Source organism: Acomys russatus, chromosome 4 (assembly GCF_903995435.1).
Source record: "Acomys russatus chromosome 4, mAcoRus1.1, whole genome shotgun sequence".
Taxonomy (NCBI): domain Eukaryota; kingdom Metazoa; phylum Chordata; class Mammalia; order Rodentia; family Muridae; genus Acomys; species Acomys russatus.
Window position 1 is genome coordinate 68,737,480 of NC_067140.1, and position 21,323 is coordinate 68,758,802.

General features: G+C 43.2%; 1 protein-coding gene across 1 annotated transcript in view; it reads right to left on the bottom strand.

Annotated features, from left to right (window-relative positions):
* Nucleotides 1-21,072, bottom strand: part of Fermt1 (FERM domain containing kindlin 1) — a 33,455-nt gene extending 12,383 nt beyond the window's left edge. Inside the window, exons 1-8 of the mRNA XM_051144693.1 lie at nucleotides 20,880-21,072; nucleotides 18,381-18,614; nucleotides 14,727-14,873; nucleotides 13,266-13,479; nucleotides 11,805-11,907; nucleotides 5,233-5,340; nucleotides 4,543-4,674; nucleotides 2,862-2,911 (exon numbers count right to left, since the gene is read on the bottom strand). Of these exons, the coding sequence (XP_051000650.1) occupies nucleotides 2,862-2,911; nucleotides 4,543-4,674; nucleotides 5,233-5,340; nucleotides 11,805-11,907; nucleotides 13,266-13,479; nucleotides 14,727-14,873; nucleotides 18,381-18,614; nucleotides 20,880-21,072 (1,181 nt within the window). The remainder of the gene's footprint in view (nucleotides 1-2,861; nucleotides 2,912-4,542; nucleotides 4,675-5,232; nucleotides 5,341-11,804; nucleotides 11,908-13,265; nucleotides 13,480-14,726; nucleotides 14,874-18,380; nucleotides 18,615-20,879) is intronic.
* Nucleotides 21,073-21,323: the final 251 nt, after the last annotated feature.

Sequence of the window (21,323 nt, forward strand, 5' to 3'; positions counted from 1 at the left end):
TCACAGGCCTTTGCCTACATGTGAAGCCAATGAGTCCCCCTACCTGCTCCCTCCCCCCAGGATTTTTGAGACAGGGTTCCTCTATATAGCCCTAGATATCCTTGAACTTGCTCTGTAGACCAGTCTGGCCTTGAGATTTAGAGAGAGATTTAGAGAGATTTAGAACAAGCATGCATGTTATTCCCCATTTATTTATGAAGCATTGCCAAGATCATCGGATATTTATAAATCTCCTGTCTTGCATAGCTTATGTGTAAGTATAACTAGAAGTCCCTTGCTGTGATGGCTTGCCTATAAATAACTTTATCTGCAACATTCATGGAGCCATTTTATCTGCTCCAAAGTGGCATTGGTATCAGTGGTGGCACCTTGCGGCTTTGCCATACTTCCTGTTCTCATGATGTCACTTACTAACAGTGCCAAGACTTCTAAATCTGCTTTTCTCAAATGTGGAATTTATTAGGATCATGTTTGTGTGGTACATACTTACGGGCGTATAGGAAGTGGACTTGACAGGTTTGGCTGAGAGCTCTCTCAGCACTGTTTGGGCCTCTTCCCGTCTACACTGGTTGCGCGTGGGACACGGCTGGGACACTACCTCTCTATTGCTTTCCTGCAGGGAGTCAGTCGTTTTCTCCCTCTGATCTCTTATCAATATTTACTGATTTATTGATTTATCTTTCCCAAGACCCATGATCTAATGAATTTAAGAAATTTTATTATCAAGATTTACAAAAAAAAAAAAAAAAAAAGAAAGAAAAAAAGAAAAGTTTAAATATTCTCTCTCGAATTCTTCATTCTTTCCAAGTCTTTCCTCTAGAACTCCCAGTAGATGCAAGTGAGGCCTTTCTTAGTTATTTAAGTCACATTTTAAATTTATGCCTTTTTGGGTTTTCTTTGATGGTTTTGAATGATTTAATGGTTAATATATTGAAACAATTAAACTTTTTATTAGGCGTCATGTTCTCACTATGTAGCCCAGGCTAACTTCAGACTTGCAGCAGTCCTCATGTTTTTTGCTTAGCAATTTAATATTTCTACGCTACACATTTTGTCTTCAGAATTACTATTTGGATTCTTTCAATATCTCATGTTCTATTTTGCTAGAGTTTTTACTTTTAAATTTCCTTACTGATTGTAATCATACTCACTAGATAGTTTCTTAATATTTTATCATCCAAAATTATTAATGGCCCATCAGCTCATGTGCTGCGACTTTTGGCGGGAACTCACATTGTTTTCCATCTGAAGTGTGTCTGCATCTCCCTATGAGTATTTTCAGAGCTGCAGTTGCGAGGGCTTTATGGGTCTTGTGGTCCCAACCAGCTTCTGTTTAGATTTCCCTTATCATTCGGTGGCACACATCTTTTACTCCAGCACTTGGAGGCAGAGGCAGGCAGATCTCTCTGTGAGTGTTAGCCGGGCCTGGTCTACATAGTGAGTTCCAGGTGAGCCAGAGCCACACAGTGGCCTGTCTCAAAACAAACAATCAAAGCAATGAACCCAACAAAGCAAAACACTGGATACCAGCCCCAGGGCACAGGAACCCAATTCCCATGTGGCTGGGGCTTCATATGCAGAACTAAGTTTCTTTCTTGCTTTTTTTCTTTTTCTTTCTTTCTTTCTTTCTTTCTTTCTTTTTTTTTTTTTTGGTTTTTTCGAGACAGGGTTTCTTGGCTGTCCTGGATTTGCTTTGTAGACTAGGCTGGCCTCGAACTCAGCTCCACCTGCCTCTGCCTCCCGAGTGTGGGATTAAAGGTGTGCACCACAGGTCACTTCCAACATGTCCTCTCTTTGTACACACTAGACCGTCTACAGGAAGGGGCTGTCTTTGTTCGTTTCGCTGGCTGTACTCTATTTGGAGACTATGGGAACTAAATTTCTAGGTGGAATCATTATGTATATTTTGTAAAGCTATTCTTGCCACATTAAATTACTCCCTCCCTCCCCTGCCAAGCTCTGAGTATCATTATACAATTCAGCTGTAGTGTTAGGTACTTATGCCACAGAAGTTACCAGCAATCACACCTTATCATCACAACCGATGACCAAACAAATGTTGTCTTTGGACCCTTGCTTCTCAAGTAGACCCCATTTACCATGCAGTCCTTGCACGTCCTTCTTTGCCTCCTGCACTGTCAAAAGCAACTTGCATTCCCGCCCTCGCGCCCCCCCCCCCCCCCCGCCCCGAGCCACCTGCTCCAGTGACGTGCTGGCTTGTTAAGAAAAGTCAATAAACCATAAAGCGACACAGGGACTGCCTTGTTTCTTTCAGCCCAGCACACCTTGGCACTATCACAAAGGTGGTTGTCACCCATTAAGACAAACAGAAGTGGCAGCAGATTGGCCAACACTGAGCAAGTGAATAGAGGTGACCCCTTCCCTATAAGCCCCGGGGACGAAGTACTGCAAACAAGCAATTCTTATACTGCCAAACAGCTCTCAGAAGGTGCCAGTCCCGAGCCTCCCAAGCAGACCCTAACAGAAACACCGCTGTGGTGTACATGTTCACTCTTGCCGACCTGCTCAAGTCTATGCCACTGGTCCGTGAGCACGTATGTTTCAGGCACTCTGCTAAAGTCTTCAAATGCCCCATTTTATCCAGTGCCCTCAACAAATTCAAGAAGAAGGCACTCCTACTTTATAGTGTAGGAAACCAAAGCTCAGAGTCATTAAAAATTCCATTCAAGTGGCTAGGGCATGTGGTGGAGTTTAAGGTTCAACCCACCATTGGCTTATGCCAAGGGCCATAACTCAGAGCCTACCTTTGACCCGTGAGCCTGCCTCACTTGTATGCAATCCCAGACCCTACTTGCGAGAGTCTCTTACAAGGCACTCTTTTGCCCTTTCAAGATACTTACCGAAATAATTTGAGGTAATCTGCAAGTGTAGGAATATCAGTAATGTCCTCCTAAGGAGAAATACAAGAATTACTAGCAGGAATGTCACAGATGGCCCTGCTAGTCCGCACCTGTGTCACCCAGCGTGTCAGTCACGCGCCACAGAGACTTTACAAATCTGAATCAACTAAAATGAAATGAGAGACTGGGTTCCACGAACCACAATAGCTATCTCTGGGGGAGGAGAGAGGGGGCAAAGAGTGGCGCTGAATGAGGAGCTTGCAGGGGCTCCTGGGCAGGAGACAAAGTCCTGTTTTCTCAATTCTGGATGGTGACTTGGGTGGTAATATTAATTGTTAACATGAGGATAAGAATGTGAAAAGAAGTAAAAAAAAAAAAAAGTCAACTCATACGTACACATCATTCAAGTTAAAAATTGCAGTTAGAAATGATGATTTAGTGTACGAACAGATCGTTTGTAATCTTAAAGTTAAAGTCGGAAAGTCCAGTGGCTTCCAGGTCACTGATTAATCTGAGCCGGACCTGGTTCAAAGTTCGTTCTGAGGCGGCAGTTGAAGGCTGGCTGCAGCCCATAAAGCTACGGAGGGAAGGAGGGAATTTCTCACTTGTTACAAGAAGGATTGACTTCCTGTTACATTTTCAGTGTAGGTGGCAGGCAAAAAGAAGCTCCAGTTCCTGTTTGGGCAGGGCTCTGCTCTCCCATGAAACCAGCGTCCCATGTTAAGGCAGTTCTTGATAAGAAAACTAACAAAGGGTTGCGTTAGAATGTGGTGACTCGGTCTTAGTGCTCACTTGCATCCAGTTTCAGCGGACCCACTGCTTGGGTCTGATGTGATTAAACCGGCAATTAATTCCCTTGGTTGGAACAACAGAAAAGTGCCCAGTGAAAGTCAAGCCACAGAGGCGCTGCAATCACAAGGCTGTCATCCAACCGCCTCTGGCGGGAGGGGGAGGGGCAAGCGTGTTTACTGGTTTGTCTTTTTTTTTCCCCCCTTAGGTATGACTAGAGAGTTTTAGCTTCTGAAATTTAAAAAAAAAAAAAAAAATGTTTAGGAATGTTTGGTGATATCCCAGATCAGTGGTTCTCAATCTTCCTAATGTCGTAATCTTTACCACAGTTCCTCATGTTGTGATCCCCAGCCATAAAATTATTTTGTTGCTACTTTATGACTGTAATTTTGCTACTGTTAGGAATTTTAATGGAGATGCCTGTTTCAGGGTTGTTCAACTCCCCAAAAGGGGTTGCAAGCCACAGCTTGAGGACCACACTGTCCTAGAGAAAGGCCGTCTCTCTTGTCAGCCTTACTCAGTGGCAACATATGACCAGACACTAAGGGTTTCCAAGCTTTTTCTTCACCTTCTTATGTGTCCCATGCTATAGGCTGTGTGGCTCTTTCTTCACTTAAAGGACCAACTCTATGTTTCCTGTTAGTGTAGTGGAGCCCACTGGAATTTCCCCACACGCTATATCAACTGATCCCAGGCAGAAATGCAATACAAAAGTTTCCATTGGTGATGATAACATTAACCCTCCCTTGCAGAGCTAACCCCAAGAAGAGCTGGTTCTTGCTAACTTTAAGCTTGTCACATGAGCAGCACATTTTTCTTTTGGAAGACATTTTCTCTTGGTGCCAATGTGCACTTGTCAGGCCAGATCCTGAGCTACCCGAAGCGTCCGTACCAAAGCGTTGTCAGCCTTTCCTCCTTCGAGAGTCACTTCCAAACTAGTCAGGGCGGCTTCCACTTCATCAACCTCGGACTTGGCTGCAAAGTCCTGTATCTCAGCACGCAGCGACAGTTTGCTGATGTGGTACTAAAACACAAACAGAGGGATTTATTTTTGTTTAGTTAAACTGACGTATGTTTTTGAGACAGGATCTTGCTAAATTGTTCAGGCTAGCCTCAAACTCTCTAGGTAGCCCAAACTGCTCTTGAATTTATGATCCACCTGCCTCAGTCCTCCCACATGACGGAGTTGCAGGTGCTCTCTCTACCTTATCTGGCTCACGACAGAAGTTTTAGAAACGTTACTGCCGCAGATGGATCATTAACCATCTTCTTCTTTGAGAGGAATTTCCCTGGACTCCTGCACACCTTCTGGAAGGAGGTGTGTCTTTGCAGGGAATGACATCTAATTAAACTAATTTTGAGATTTACACGTAGTTGTGGTCAAAGTTAGTCCTGCATTGTCATTGTGCGTATGGGAGGCAAGTGACGGGAGTTGCAGAACAGGTGCCTCATGTCGTGCGTACTTTACATACAAACCCACTCTCTTAATTTTCATTCATGTCATCAAACGAATAGGGTGCTTTAATCAGAACAAACTAAAATTCCTTCCCTCCCCCAAGAAAAGCTACAGACATTCCATAACCTGCAGGGCTGCAAAGATCAGCATCTCTTCTTCTGTGCAGTCGATTTCCTCCAAGAGAACAGCCCACCTGGCTTGCTCGTAGAGTTGGTTTATTCGTACAGCGTCATACTAGAGGAAGAAACAGATGCATATATGAATGTGGGCACCAATGTGTATTCTACAGTACAAAATCCCTCGAACAACTGAGCTCGTTCTTTATCTTCCCACTGCCCCCGCCTGCCTTTGACTTCTGAGGTTGGAAGGAACTTCCCCTAAATACTTCCCAGAGCCTTTTCAAGCATCCAAATCAACCCAGCTGAGGTCCCATGATTTTTCCTCTCCATATCACAAGGATACTGAAAGTAAAAACACGCACTTCATGATAGGTAGTCAAAGATGAAGCTAATTTTCAAACTTTGCCATTCCAAAAAGACTATGACAGGGACTTTTAAGAGGAAACTTTGTACCAGTTCTTTAGGTAAAGCAGCGGAAGTAATATTCAAGTATTGACAGGACAACTTTGAAGAAGAATCACATTGAAAGAGACATTGTACCATCAGGCATCAAACACAGAAATCACAACAGCATCGCATTGGTTTATGATGCACACCAGTTACTAATGCATGTGTGTGTGTGCACGCACATGCACACACACTTACTAGAAAGTAAAAACCATTATATACAGTGTGGAAGATGCATAGATATTTGGGGGGGGGGATCCCAAACAAGGAAAAAAAATAACATCGCCCCAAATGAACTGGTGTATGGATTAAAGAATTAAACATACACAACCTCAATGGGGTTCCAGTTCACACCATTATGATGATTATGATCTGAAAACCAGGCAATAACCAAGGGTGGTGAGGATGCGGTGCCGTCTGCGGTGCCATCAGGACACCAGTACACAGCTGGCTCTAACACGGGACAGAGAAACCAGTAATAAAATCCAGGAGCCCGCAATTCTAATTCTACTCCTTTAAAAGAGTGAGTGTAAGACCTCAAACAGATACTTGGGACTTATTCACAGCAACGTTATCCAGAGTAGCCAAAATGTTGAAGCAACACAAATGCCAATCAAGAGATAAGTAGATAAAGAAAAGGTAGTACATAACACACACACACACACACACACACACACACACACACACACACACACACACGAACGCTAGCCCATGTGGTGGCTTGAATGAGAATGTCCCCCATAGGCTCATATGTTTGAGTACTTAGTCCCCAGTTAGTGGAACTGTTCAGGAAGGGTCAGGAGGAGCAACCTCATTGGAGGAGGTGTGTTGCTGGGGGCCGGCTTTGAGGGTTCAAAGCCCATGCCATTCCCAGTTAGCTCTCTTGTCTCTGCTCCAGTGCTGGGCCTGCTGCCATGCTCCCCAACATAAAGGGCATAGACTCACCCTATAAAACTGTAGGCCGTCAATAAACTCTTTCTCCTATAAAATGCCTTGGCCAAGGTGTTTTGTCACAGAAATTGAAAAGTAACTACGATATTTGGCTTTTAAAAGGAAGGGAAGGGAAATTATCTATCTGCCTGTCTATCTACCTACCTACCTACCTATCTGTCTGTCTATGTAAATTAATCAGGTCATGGAATGTGTTGAAAATTGTCAGTAGTTATAGTTGAACAATTCTGTGAATACATAAGAAGCATTTAACTGCATGTAGTGTGGGTGAACTTATGGTCTTTAAATGAGCGGAGGAAGCCTTCTGTTTCCCTTCCTTTCCCCCTTTCCTCCTTACCATCTTCTTTCTGTTTTTACTCTCTCTTTTTGCCTTGGGGTTGGACCAAACCTGGAGCATGCTGAGTGCACGCTCTCTCCCTGGCGGGGAAGTTCAACATGACAAGATGCTAAAAGTTACGGTGTATAAAGAAGACTTGACATGTAAAATTCAGGATTTACAATGAGAAATAACCTTATAGGTTATATACATCTTAAGATAAAGATTGGAGCACATTTCCATAAATAGAAAAGACAATATCTATTAATATAAATGATCTTCATGAATGAATAGAAAAATCAGACAGTCTAAGAGGATATGGGGTCAACATAGACAGGTGTCTCACAGAGAAAACCAAATGGCCATTTAAACACTGGAAAAGTCGACAAGCATTATCAAAAGTTAGAGAACCCAAAATAAAACAAGATGACAGAATTCCTGTTCTTTCGGGCTAGAATACCTGTTAGGTATTTATGGTATCTGATGTTGTGGGAGGTGGAGCGGCTGGTAATCTTTGTTTCTTTGATTATGTTTTGGTCGATAAAAGAACAAATTAGATAATATACTGACATGAATGACAGTCAGTAAAAAGCTGCAGGCTCAAAGCATGGAAAAGCCCTCATCTATACAGGGAGTACAAGGCCCTGGAAACCTGGCAAAATATAGGCTAGTAAACACGTGTGAAGAGTCTGCAAGGATGGGTAAACATGACGTTGTTTTATTATTATTTTTTTATTTTTGTTTTTGTTTTACTTTTGAGACAGGGTTTCTCTGTGTACCCTTGGCTGGCCTGGACTCTCTTTGTAGACCAGGCTGGCCTCGAACTCACAGAGATCCACCTGCCTCTGTCTCCTCTGGCTACTCTGGATTAAAGAAGTGCGCCACTGCCCCAGGCTTGGACTCTTGATCCTATTTCAGCAAATTCTTGAGTGCTGGAACTACAGGTGTGTGCCATGATGCCTGACTTCCAGTGAATGAGTTTTATGGTACATAAATTATAGTTCAACCAGGACTTGACAGCAAAAGAAATCCAGTGTGCATGAGTTCAGCTGTGGGCATATGTGAATCATGTCAGGTACAGGGGAGCCCAAAGCAGTTAGAGATGAACCTGGCAATGTAGCCAGTCTGCTCTCAAAAACAAACAAACCCAAAAGCCACACAACCACTACCACCCCACCTCACACCACTACCACACCACACCACACACAAAAGAGAGCCCTGTTTTAATTCACAGATTATAAACAGAATCTAAATAGTGATATCAAAATTGTCAGAACTTCATTTGGCCGACGAACTGCCCACCTAGATATCTGCTAGCCCCTCAGTCCCAGCATATCCACCCGCCAACCACGACACAGGACACTAAACCTGTATCATCATTTCTATGATCTCAAGAAAGCTTACTGCTTACGTCTGACCGCAAGGTTCTCTGCCTGCTGGGAATGGGGGGAGGTCAGTATCCTGGGGTCCTCTAATGTGCTTATTGCTGACAAAACTTGACGATACCGTGGACTGTCAAGAGTTAGGAAAAAAAAAAAAGGCTCTTTCCTCAGTTCACATGTTTCAAACATATTGAAAAGAGGCAAACGTATTCACAACAGACCAAATGAGCTGACTCATTCTTCTTAACAATAGTGTGATATGGACATATCGTAATATATTTAATCAGCTCTCTACTGATGGACATGTAAGTGGTTTCCAATCTTTTCTTAATGACCTATAGTAGCAGTGTGTAAAGTTATATAACGACCACTATGCTATAGATGGTACAGTTGCAGGTCAAAGTAGAGTGGTAATTCTGATAGATTTTGCCATATTGCTTTCCACAGAGGATAGATTATTTTGTATTTTGACTTACAATGACTATGTGAGGTTTACCCTGGGTTTTACTATTTATTCAACTAAGAAACACACACACATATATATATATAAAACAATGTCTGCTTTGATAAAGATTTTGCTCACTATGGTTCACTGTTTCACATGGCAGACCTATGCCTTTTAGTTCCTTGGCTTTAAAGCCTGGCACTTTTTGATTTCCTGCATGAAGTTTAGTTTTTGGCTAATAATAATTGCTTGATAAGTATGTGAATAAATAAACAAACAGATGGGGGAAACCTTTGGTTAGATAAACCGGGGCAAGAGTACTGACTTAGCAATTAAAACCACATGAGTATATTTCCTATATGTCGTTACTTGGTTTATAAACAATTTCAGGTAGATTATGAGACTAGAAAGCACAGAGCAACATACTTCATCTGGGAACTAAATGAGGAAAGACTTCAGTTGCAGCAGGGCTAAGGCTTAAAAATGAAGCCACAGATCCTCAGCAATAGGAATAACAAAACAAAAACAAAAACAACAAAAACAAAACAAAACCTCCTTTTGGGTTGTTGGTCAGGGGAGTCCAAAAGACCCCTAAAGTATTATAGTCTATAGCTATCGCCCTTGGTTGCCTCCCAGAAGTTGAAGGTGAAAATCCTGTTGATGATACTACAAATTTCAGTCACAGAACTCAGGAGTATGAGCTAGAGTTGACCTGAAAGCCTCCTTCCTGGAGTATAGCTTTCACAGTACCAGAAGGTGCTATGCAAAATTCCAAGGAAGAAAAACAATTCAAAGTCCTATCCAGCTATGATACCTATGAACCTATGAATTGCAGCAATAACCATCATGGAAAGACATTTTTAATTGTGCAATAGTAGCGCTCATGCCTTGGCAGTAACCAACAGCTGTCTAATTAGACCCAAGTGTCGCTTAATAGGAGAGAAACCATGCTTGGTACTGGAAACCTAGGAGAACCTACTACTGTCACTTCTTAAACAGTATAATTCTTAACTTAATTATAAATACTTACTCTTATACCCATAGGTAATTGTAGCTGTTATCCCTCACCAAAGAAGGCTATATTTTTGTTGCTACAAATGGAGACCGTTACAGGAATCCACAACTGTTCAAACTGCAGAGAGTAACTGACTATGGGTCCTAGCTCCAGTTGACACATATACAACACATCGCCTACACCTAACGCTCAGAACATTCTGGAAAAGAGGGTAAGAGCCAGATGACCAGATAGTCTGCCATGAGATTGTGTCTTCCAGATATGACAGTGAAGCTGTCATATACATCTGCCTAACTAACACCTGAACAATTCTAATAACAGTTGACATTCCAACATGGAGGGGGGAAGTCTCATGGGACCCCACTCATACATAATGAGCAACAAGCAGTTAATTACTGCTGAGTTAGAATTAGTCATCCTCAGGGATGAAATCTGTAATCAGTTATCCAATACCAAGTAGTCTGCCTTAAACACATACACACACACACATACACACACACACACACACACACACACACACACACACACACACACCCCACAAATGGAGTCAGCAGACTGTACTTATGCATTTATTCATATATATGCAAGAATAATAGAGAAGAAAAAAGATGCCATGAATCTGAGATGGAGTGGAGAAGGTCATGTGAGGGGTTTGAGGAAGGAGAGGGGGTGAATGATATATTTTAATTAAAAATAAAATAAAAAAATATTTTACTTTAAGCTAACATACTATTTAAAAAAAACTTTTGTAGGTCAGAAATATTTTATAGTTTATAAAGCACTTTTAAAAACAACAAAAAAATGCATTCACAAAAAAATGTATTGCTTTGTGTCTAGTAGACAGTGCAAAAAAGAAACCACAAACAGGGGTTCACAAGGAATGTAAACAAAGAACAGAGAACAGAACAAAGCAGTTGCTAGGAGAGGGATACATTCATGATCTCTGAATACTTTTGCTGAAAAGCCAAAGTTTCCTCTTTTGCCACAATTCACTTGGGATCATGCATTCCAGACACAGGGCAGACCATCAGCTTTAACTTTTGTCCCATCCAAGGGCTAGGCAGAGTTTTTCCATAGAAATGACAAAGGAAAAAAAAAATGACAAGGAATAGGGCTCAGTCAGTAAAATGTTTAACATGGGGACCTGAGATGAAGTCCCAGCACTCAGCACGGTGGTCCTCTCTGTAATCCAGGGACTGTGCCGGGGTAGACAGGAGGGCTCAGACACTTGCTGCCAGCCAGTCTAGCTGAATTTGGTGAGTTCAGTGTTTCAGTTAGAGACTTTGTCTTAAAAATAAGCCAGAGAGTGGTAGAGGATGACGTCTGATGTTGACTTTGGCCTTCATACGTAGACACACATCCACACATGCACCCCCACACATGAACACATGCATGCACGCACATCCCTAAAACGAAATGAAAAAGAGTAAGTTTTGTTTTTTTCTGGTTTGTTTTTGTCTGTTTGTTTTTGTTTTGTCTTTTGAAGAAATTAAGTAGGAAAGTTAGGGAGCTGAGACGAGCCTTTGAAAGACAGATATAAATCAACCAAGAAGGCCGAGATGCTGCTGCAGAGGAGAAAAGTATAGAGAAAGGTTGAGACAAGCTCCTCACACAAAGGCTCAGAGAGAAACACAGCCTGCTTAGGGTGGATGCAGGGGGTTGCCTGGCCACTCAGAGACTACACTGTTTCATTTTATGTTTTCTACAGTGGGCCAATTAGCGGCCCATGTTCAACCCAATTCCGCAAAATGGCTAATTGGAGGCCGGAAGGCAATAGAAGTCCCAAAGACTCATCTCATCCCTCATTAATTTTCCAAATAAGCTACAGGTGGAGACTGGGCCTAAAATTGGAGTTGGTGACTTGCAGAGCTCTTTGTTTAGACGAGCCCCTTTCCCAAAAGACATTCTAACACTGTGGTGGAGTCTTTGTGGGTTACCTTATGGTCCTGGCTTGTTCTTAAGAACATGCTCTCAATCACACCACACAAGGAAAACAAGATGAAACAAAAGAAGAATTTCTTACTTTAGGATTCAAGTCAAAGAAGGTGTAGTATTTAAATCTCAGCAGTAGCTGCTCATCCTCTTGAATGTTTTGTTCCATAAGGGATCTTGATGAGTCCAGCCAACTAGGACACAACAGATTAGGATTTAATAAACCAGCCCATGTTGCACTCGTAGCCACCCAACATTGCATTTTAAATAAACCCATCAACATGGGCAGGGTAAACAATGTCAACAAAGCCAATGAGCACACAATAGCTTATATTTGCACTTTACCATACTGTTTTTAAGATAAAAAAAATATTCTTAATGATATATTAAAGTGAAGGAGCCATGAGGGTTTGCTGACTGCTGGCGAAGCACCTGCTGGGCCTACATCTCACCACAGGCCTTTGTGCCAAGCTGAGCATGGCAGGAGTTGATATCTAGTGTTTCTTTCCTTTTCCCTACCCCTCTCTCTTTCTTCCTTTCCTTCCTTCCTTCCTTCCTTCCTTTTCTTCCTCCCTCTCTTTTTATTTTTTTAATTTGAGAAAAAAAATCTCACTTGTAGTCCAAGCTGGCTTTGAACACGTGACTCCTTTGCCTCGGCTTCCTGAGCGCTGGGGTTACAGACATGTACCACTATGTTTGTCATTACCTCAGCGTAGCAGATGAAGTGACCATGTCTCAGCGAATTGGATGATTTATGCAAGGTTATAGCTTCCTGTGGAGCCGCATGTAAGTCTGTATCTGACCACCTGTCCTGCTGTTACACTGTGGTCAGCCCAAAGCTAGGTCCAGCTTAGCCAGTGTCCGGCCTTTTGACAAGCAACACAGCATTGTCATCTACAAAGTTCATGATCGCGAACTGTACAACAGTTAGAAATTAAGGAAAAAAAAAAAAAAAACCAACCTCGTCATTTAAGGAACTTGATAATTTTGTGTTGGGATGTATTTGTGGTTATCTTGTGCATGTGTGAGCCATGGGTTGTTCATTGGACATGCCTGGTAGACTTTTCTGCAGTGATGGGAAAAGTTACATGTGCTGTGCAATGCATTAATCTCTAGCCAGATGTGGCTACTAAACATTTAAATGTGAGTAATGTTGCATCTTAATTTTAATTAGGGAGAAGCGACGGTCTATAAAATAAAGTGTGCGCTGGGTTGACCACCTACAATGTCTCTAACCAGTTCATAGAGGCCACCATGCTTATAGACTACTCTCTATGCCCCAATACTCTTTCCACACCCGTAACAGTAAGAATTATAGCCATGGATAGTAAGACATCAAGTTATTTGAATACAACAGTTTTGTCACCCTTTACAGGCACTGGGACCACCATAGTCTGTGTTCATCTTTTTCTTTTTTTCTGTTAAAGATAGCCCTCTTAATTTTGCTAAGAAGCACAATGTTCATGGCTATTAACTCAAAAATTAGATAGTCCCCATCTCTTAGTGTTTGAATGCCAGTTCAGACAGGAGGAGGATGGAGCCCCACCCTTACCCTGCATTCATCTTGGCTTTGTCAACCAAAGATCGAGGCTGGAACATGTCGGCTAGCACATCCGGTGGTGGAGGAGGTTGGCTGAAGGCCAGAACATTGCAGTTTTGCTCCGTCAAAGGGCTGTCACCAAACCAAGTCATAGTGGATAAGGCTGGTGTCCCATTGATGGGGTCATATGTAGGTGTCATGGTCTTACTGTACAAGCCAGGGCTTACTATGAGGCAAGGAAAGAAACACTTTAGAAGATTATACTAAAATGAATTTCAAATTTAAATGGACCAGGAGTCAGGATGGTAGGTCAGTTACACACAGGTAAAGATTTTGTCTGGACCTTCCAGTCTTGGGATCCCAGATATGTAAAAGTTTCCCAAAACCAACACAGATAAATGTTGGTAAGTAAGTCTTTTCTAATCAAAGTTCACTTATTTCCCCATGCTATTAGCAGATTGAGAACATAGATACAAAATGTCTCAGACAGCAAAGAGCTATGTTGCTCCTCCGTCTCCACCCCCAGGCAGGGTTTCTCTGTGTAGCCTTGGCTGTCCTGGACTAGCTTTGTAGACCAGGCTGGACTCGAACTCACAGAGATCCACTTGCCTCTGCCTCCCTAGTGCTGGGTGTGTTTTCTACTTTTAAGAACACAATAGCTGGTTACCTGGCTCTAACTCTGAACTCAAGTCCCCCTTTTACTCTTTGTATTGGAATATACTACACAAGAGAGCCCTCGAGATTGCAAGAAAGCTAGGGAAGCTGTTTTGATGTGGGAAGAAAAGAGTATACCTCCTCCAAATCTTAACCTGCCTTTTCCTGTACAAGCCAATGAAAACAGGCTTAAGAAAGAGCCACACAAAGACAAACCAGGAGAAGAAGAATATATTTAAATGATACAAGTTACCTTCTTCCTAAAATTTACTTCTTTCACCCACAATTCATGGCAATATGCACTAGCATTTTAAAACATAAGATACGCAATTAAAACCATGAGCTACTAGGCATACCTTTGTAAAAGTCTAAATTTAAAATATTTCTAAGCTTAACTAGATATTCCCTTCTCAACTTGTCAGTTGATCCTTCTTTGCTTGGAGAGGAAGTGGGGGTGGTGGGGGATGGAGGGAGAAGAAAAGGAAGAGTGAGAGGCACAGATCCTATCTCTTGCTTTAAGGGTTCTGATGGCTCCTTTAGATCCCCTGATCCGGTCAGTTCACTAACTGATGGGAAGGAGGGAGGAAAAGACAGACAGACAGAGAGAGAGAGAGAGAGAGAGAGAGAGAGAGACAGAGACAGACAGAGAGACAGAGACACACAGAGAGAAACAGAGAGAGAGAGACAGAGAGATTGATTGATTGATTGATTATCTAATTGATTGGTTGGTTGGTTAATTCATGGATTGACTGATTGATTGGCTTTCCTTTGGGATCTACAGTCACAGCGATAGTCACAGCTGGAACAGCAGCCCCTCACCTGGGGAACCTGAGCTTGTTGAGGAGCTTTCCAAGTCCAGGATGTCTTCAATCACTGGCTCTTTATTATTTTTTTCTTTTTTCTTTTTCTTCTTAGAATAGTCACCAGAAGGCCTTAATAATGAAAGTTCTTCTGGTCTTCTAATATCTAAAATAAATCAAAGTAACAACTAACAAAAACAAAAAGCAAGAAAACTAAAAAGCAAAAGAACTCCTTCTGAGCCTCATGGCCATTCTAAATATTTGACAGGTCTCAGGGAGTTGTAGCAGCAAATGTCACCCAGCGCATCTCTTTTGGAAGACCAGAAAGGAACAAAGACCCTCAAGATGGATAAGGATAGCAAATCGTGGCAGAAGTTTCAGTTAGTGTAATTTATAGTTTGTGTTTTAATGTGTGATGAAAAGTTTTCTAACATACCCAGTGCAAAGGGAATGGGACAGTGCCTTCACCGCAGGTTTCCCACCAGCTTCAACCATGGTCAGCGCTGCGCGCCACTTATGTTATCTATAAGCTACCATTTTTTCCCTCTTTTCCTCCCCCCTCCATCTCCTTCCCTCCCTCACCCCCCTGTTTTTGTAACTAACCCAAGGCACATCCTTTTTTCTTTGTGGACCACTGCCTCTGAGATCTTTTTTTTCTCCCTACATAGTACGCATGTGGAGGTGTCTTCATGGTGTCCTGCCTTGCCTTCTGAGTCCCCATCATTCCAATGTATGCCAACCTAACTTTCAATAGTTTGACAGCATCTGTGTATCTGTCAAGGGTTTGTGCTGGCTGCTAGCCATGTTCTGCACTGCCCGCCTCCAGTGGTCCATGTGAGTGCATCCATGCTCCTCCCCACAAAGAGCCTTCAGTGGTAGATTCCTTCTTTGGTACCTTCACACTGCCTCCCAGAGGTCTTGGCTGGCCACAGTGTGATGCTCTTACTGGAAACCGAATGTTTACAATCTCTCTTCCCAGTTTCCACACAGTATCTCCTGGCATCAGGACCTAAATTCTAGATCCCTTATCTCAGAGTTGGCTCTTGAAGAAACCAAGCCATGATAGCCCTTCCCCAACTCATCCCAGGGTACACTTGTGGTCATTACTGCTGATAACACACTGAGCAGCTGTAATTTCAGCTAAGGTCCAAGGAAGGGGCTGCTTTAAGGGTCCTGGCACTGCTCTCCTAGGTCCTCTCATCCACTCAGCTCATGAACTGCTTGGTGGGCTGAGGCCAGAACACAGTAGGAGACTTACCCCATCACCCAAGATATCTGACTGTCAAGCTACAAAACACACCTGGGACCAACCCAGATGCATACTTTATACACACCTGATAACTCAATTATAGTGTAAGCATTAAGCATAAAACAACAAAGTGAAACTCCGCCTAAGATCTGCTCCTCTTCTACTCTTCAGGGAGTCTGCCATAACGCTGTATCTACCTGAGCCAGTGGGGATTGGTGAGATGTTAAGAGCTGCCATTAGGACGCCGAGCAGAGCTCTCTCTTAGTGTCTCTTCAAAGCCACAGTTGGAGAAGAGAGCACTTGACTGCTCTGCCTCAGTGGTGATGTGTCACCTAGTCCCTTTGGCGTGTGAAAAGGCCTTTTATTTGATCGCTTACTTGGTATCTGAATCCTCACCAGACTACTGCTGCTGCTGCTGCTGCTGCTACGACTACTATTACTACTAGCAACAACAGCAACAACAACAGCAACAGCAACAGCAACAACAACGTGTCCTTTTGCTTCACATCTGCCTACCCCATGCCAGGGACACTCTAGGAGCTTGTGCTCTGCCAGGGTATATACCATGTATCAATTGGTTCACTGGACAGCCACTGGGCAGCTGGAGTGTGGCAGACATTGCTATGCTGAGTTAGTTAGTGCTTTCCGTCCTAATCCTGTTTCAGGCCATCAGAACCCTCACTGTCCAACAGGGGCACTCCTAAAGCCGTGAATACTTGCCTTCATTTGCTCTACCTCCCACGCCATTTTGACACACTCTACTCTTTTCCTTGCTGGCTACCCATCTCTGCCTACTTCAAAGGGCAAGATTTCAGTGATCTTCATCACGGTGTCTACCATCCACTACACTGGCTGCTGCATAGTCGGGCTCAACGAGTGGTGTTGAGTGAATGAGTGGAGCAGCTATATAGTTTAGTGGCGGAGAGTGAATAGGCAGTGATGATGCGTCACATTCTGTGTTCACATGTTGGGTGATGCACCATATTCTGTGTGTGTTCACATGCTAGGTGATGCGCCCTATTCTGTGTGTGTTCACATGCTAGGTGAAGCGTCATATTCTGTGTGTGTTCACATGCTAGGTGATGCACCATATTCTGTATGTGTTCACATGCTAGGTGATGCGTCATATTCTTGGTACCAAAGGAGGCATGCACGCATCTTCAAAAACTAGGAAATGCCAACCACTCATGGCACAAAGGTCCCTGTTTCTATAGTGTATCATAAAAAAAAAAAAAAAAAACAATAGTCAGGATAGTGTCATCTCTGTGATATTATACCATGAGACACCAGTTCATTAGGTGGGCCTGGGGCACATGCAGATACTCTCAATAGTTTTGAGCCTGAGGCAGGAGGATCACAAGTTTGAGGTAAGCCTTAGCTACATAAGATCATATTTAAAAACCAAACAAAAATAAGATTAGGTTTCTATTAATAAATAATGTGTGTGTGTGTGTGTGTGTGTGGTACGTATGTAGATATTTGTGTGTATGCAGGTACACTGCACCTGTGTGCACATGTGTGTGAGGCTAGGGGACATCCTTGGGTGTCATTCCTCAGGCATCTTCCAGGTTATTTTTCTGAGATAGGGCCTCTCACTGGCCTAGACCTTGCCAAGTAGGCAGGCTAGTTGGCCAATAAATGCCAAAACCCAGCCTCTCTCTGCCCCCTCACTCCTGAGACTGCAAGTGTGTAGTGCTGTGCCCATCTTCTTAAAAACAAGGTTTCTAGGGGCTTGATAAGGCAAGCACTGTACTGATAAGCTCTATTCCCAAAGAGAACTTTCCTGATTATGCTTCCTGATGACTTTTGTAGACAGAGTTATTTCAGGAGCCAAGTAGTAATGAAGGAATTAGAGCGTGTGGTACTCTCACCTCAAAGACCGAGATCACTCCATGTGTCACAGTGAAGGATTTAACCAAAGCCCCATTCTTTTGTTTGTCTTAAAAATCCAAGTATATGCTGGGTGTAGTGGTGCATGTCTGTAATCCCAGCACTCAGGGAGGCAGACACAGATGGATTGCTGTGAGTTCAAGGCCAGCCTGGTCTACAAAGTGAGCCCAAGACCTCAAAGGCTACACAGAGAAAACCTGTCTCAAAAAACAAAACAAAACTAAACAACAACAACAACAACAAATCTGAGTGTAGTTTGGAGAGGCACTGTTAACATGCCTGCTTCTCCTTACAAAGGTATATGAACATTTAATTGTAAGCTTGTGGAAATGACTCTGAGTTATGTAAATAGTGTTGCTTTCATTTCATTCCACTTGAAGGGCTGCAGTGCTCTGCACTAGGTGTGGGAGTTTACTTCCTTGTAAAGGAGGGTTCTCCAGCCATTGCTTGAGGCGGGCAGAAAGCATAAGTAATTTTCCTGTCTTCCTTTGCCAAGAGTCTAAAGGGCACTGTGGGCCTCTGTAGGGAACTCACTTAGCATTTTGCAGATATCAGCGACAGCCTTAAACACCACAGCTGAGAAGCTGACTCGAAGTCGCACTGTCTTGGCATTGGGTAGGCGAAGGCGAAGCATTTTATGCTGAGGGGTGAAGAGGAGCTTGGCGTCGGCCTGGACCCCACACTTGTCCAGGGTCCAGTGGGTCTTCAGAAGCCAGCAACGCTTCTGCTCCCACCACAGAGCAAAGTCTGACCAGTCCTGGGCTATGTCTGCAAAAGTGGAAAACACAGTAAATCGTATGCGACAAAACAAAATCTTTGTTCTGATGAATGGTAAATAGCCCCAATCCCTCTGCCCACCAATCTTGATAGCTTTAATCAATCTTAATCTCCTCTAGAAATGAAGCCTTTCACTACTGGATCCAAGGGAACAGGACCATCCACCTAGGCCACCCAGGCCACACAGGCCACACAGGCCACAGAAAGCTCTCTTAGCCACATGTAGCTTCTCTTACAGTTTACAAAGCACCTGGGCTGATGACAGACCTATGCATTCTCCCTTCAGTGTCAGCATCCACACCCAGACTTTCCTTCAACATCAGTATCAGAGGTCTCCCTTCACTGGTGTGAAGTCAATTCAGTCTTTCATTTTGCTAAATTAAGAGACACCAGCCAATTCCCACCCCAACCCGGAGACAGGGTTCTCTCTGTGTAGGCCTGGCTGTCCTGGAACTTGCTCAGTAGACCAGGCTGGCCTCAAGAGACATCAACATTTTAATTTACCTGTTATTTCTCTCTTGGTGAACGTTGCTGCCTCTTTTTGAATTAGCAACCTCTTCTCTCAATGTTCTTGAGTAGAAGCATGAGATTATTACGTAAGGCAATGAGTCAGTGATTGTTCTCTGTGGCATAGAAACTAGCTGCTGTGGCTGGGGTATGGCTTGAGTGTCCCCTGAGGCTCTATGAGTTGAGGTTTGGTCCCCACTGTTAGGAATGAAGAGGGTAGAAACTTAATCTGCCCTTGGTGTCCGGAGATGAAGTCTGCAGAAATGGAGCATTTCTGGTTGAATCTAGTGGCTTTACAAGAAGAGATAGGAAAACCCATGTCTCACACATGTGCACATGCATCCATGTACACACACATGCCTTGCTACATGATACCTGTGCTGTCTTGAAAGCCAGAACCATGTGCCAAAATAATCATCTTTTCTCTACAGTCACCTAACCTCAGGTATTTTTGGTATAACAACAAAGAAATAAACCAATGTAATCCTCAACAGAAATGTCTATTAAGAGACTGTGTGTGTGTATATGTGTGTGTATGTATGTGTGTGTGTGTGTGTGTATGTATGTATGTGTGTGTGTGTGTGTGTGTGTGTGTGTGTGTGTGTGTGTATCTCACCACCAACATAAAATGAAATGGAGATAACTCAAATGTGCATCAGGGGATAAGTAGATAAATTGTGATAGGCTCACATAATAGAGTATTATTTATCAACAAAATTAGATGAACTCAAACTATATGCAACAATATGGATTTCTTTCAAACATAAAATTAAATAAAAGAAAGCAGCTGATTAAAAAGATATCTTTTAAGCCAGGCATGGTGGCACACGCCTTTAATCCCAGCACTTGGGAAGCAGAGGCAGAGGCAGGTGGATCGCTGTGAGTTCGAAGCCAGCCTAGTCTACAGTGTAAGTGCAGGACATTCAAGACTACACAAAGAAACCCTGTTTCGAAAAACCAAAACCAACCAACCAACCAACCAAAACCCCACAAAAACAAAAACAAACAAACAAACAAACAGAATATATCCCTTATGAGCCCATTGACAGGAAATTCAAAAACAGTGAGGTAAGAGGCCAGGACAGTGGTGGTCCTTAGTGAAGCAATGATGGGGTATGCGTAGCAAGTGTGGGCTTGAGAGGGGGGAGCAGGCGATGTGTTTTCTTGATTTGGGTGATGGCCATGTGAATATGGACATTCACTGAGCAGAACCTTACAAGTGTATTTTTCCATCTACACATTACCTTCTGTTGAAGGTGCACTTAGAAAAGTGATTTGTCTAAGTATAAATGAGAAGCCAGCATCCAAGGCCTCAAATAAACACAAAACAATATTAAATCCTAAGGCCAGAAGAAGACTTCTTCTCTGTTGATGGGCATGTGTGTAATGACACATTGACAACAGGCTGAGTTTAGCTGAAGTTAACAAGTATCCACAGAGAATGGACGCAGTAGTCTACTGCCATGTCACCTCAGATCACTGTGGGTGTCTTGTGTGATGACCCTTGACCTTGTAGGACTGTAACAGTCTACCTTCCTGAGAGCTTTAGCTCGCCACCAAAGACTCAAGCTTTTGCAGCAGTGGCTGGGTTCGTTTGAAGTTCTTTCACGGTCCCTGCTTCTCCTCCTGGGAGAAATTATGGGATGGGAAGAGGAGCATGAGCTCAGGAAGTGGAGGGCCAGCCACGGCATGGTGAAGTAGCAGAGAGGGCTTCAGACACAGGAAAACCGTGGAGAGTGAGTGACTTACTCATCTGCTCTGCCAGTTTGAGCATCACTCCCCCGACATGCAGGTCCCCAGACACTTGCAGCGTCACGTCTTTCTGCTGCTTCTCACTGGCGTGGTCAACTCGGACTACTAGCTCCCAGGACGCAGATGCAAAGTCACCGGATGACAGCATTGTGGCACTGGCAGGCGTCTTCCAGGGACAAAAGGCAAGCATATGTCAGAGTGGCAGAGGACAGTGGAAGATGCGGCAGGTTCTCAGTGAAAAGTCATTGCCTTTCATTTTTAATATTTATTTTAGATTCTTGCTCAAAGAATTCTGCAGTGCTCCTGGACACTAAATTAGGAACCTAACATGACCATAATCCCAATTATCTAAAGTTCTATATTTTCTTTTCTCTTCTGGGGTATGTTCTCCCCCCTCCCCCCATACACACATAATGTATCAATATTGATTTTTTTCCTTTC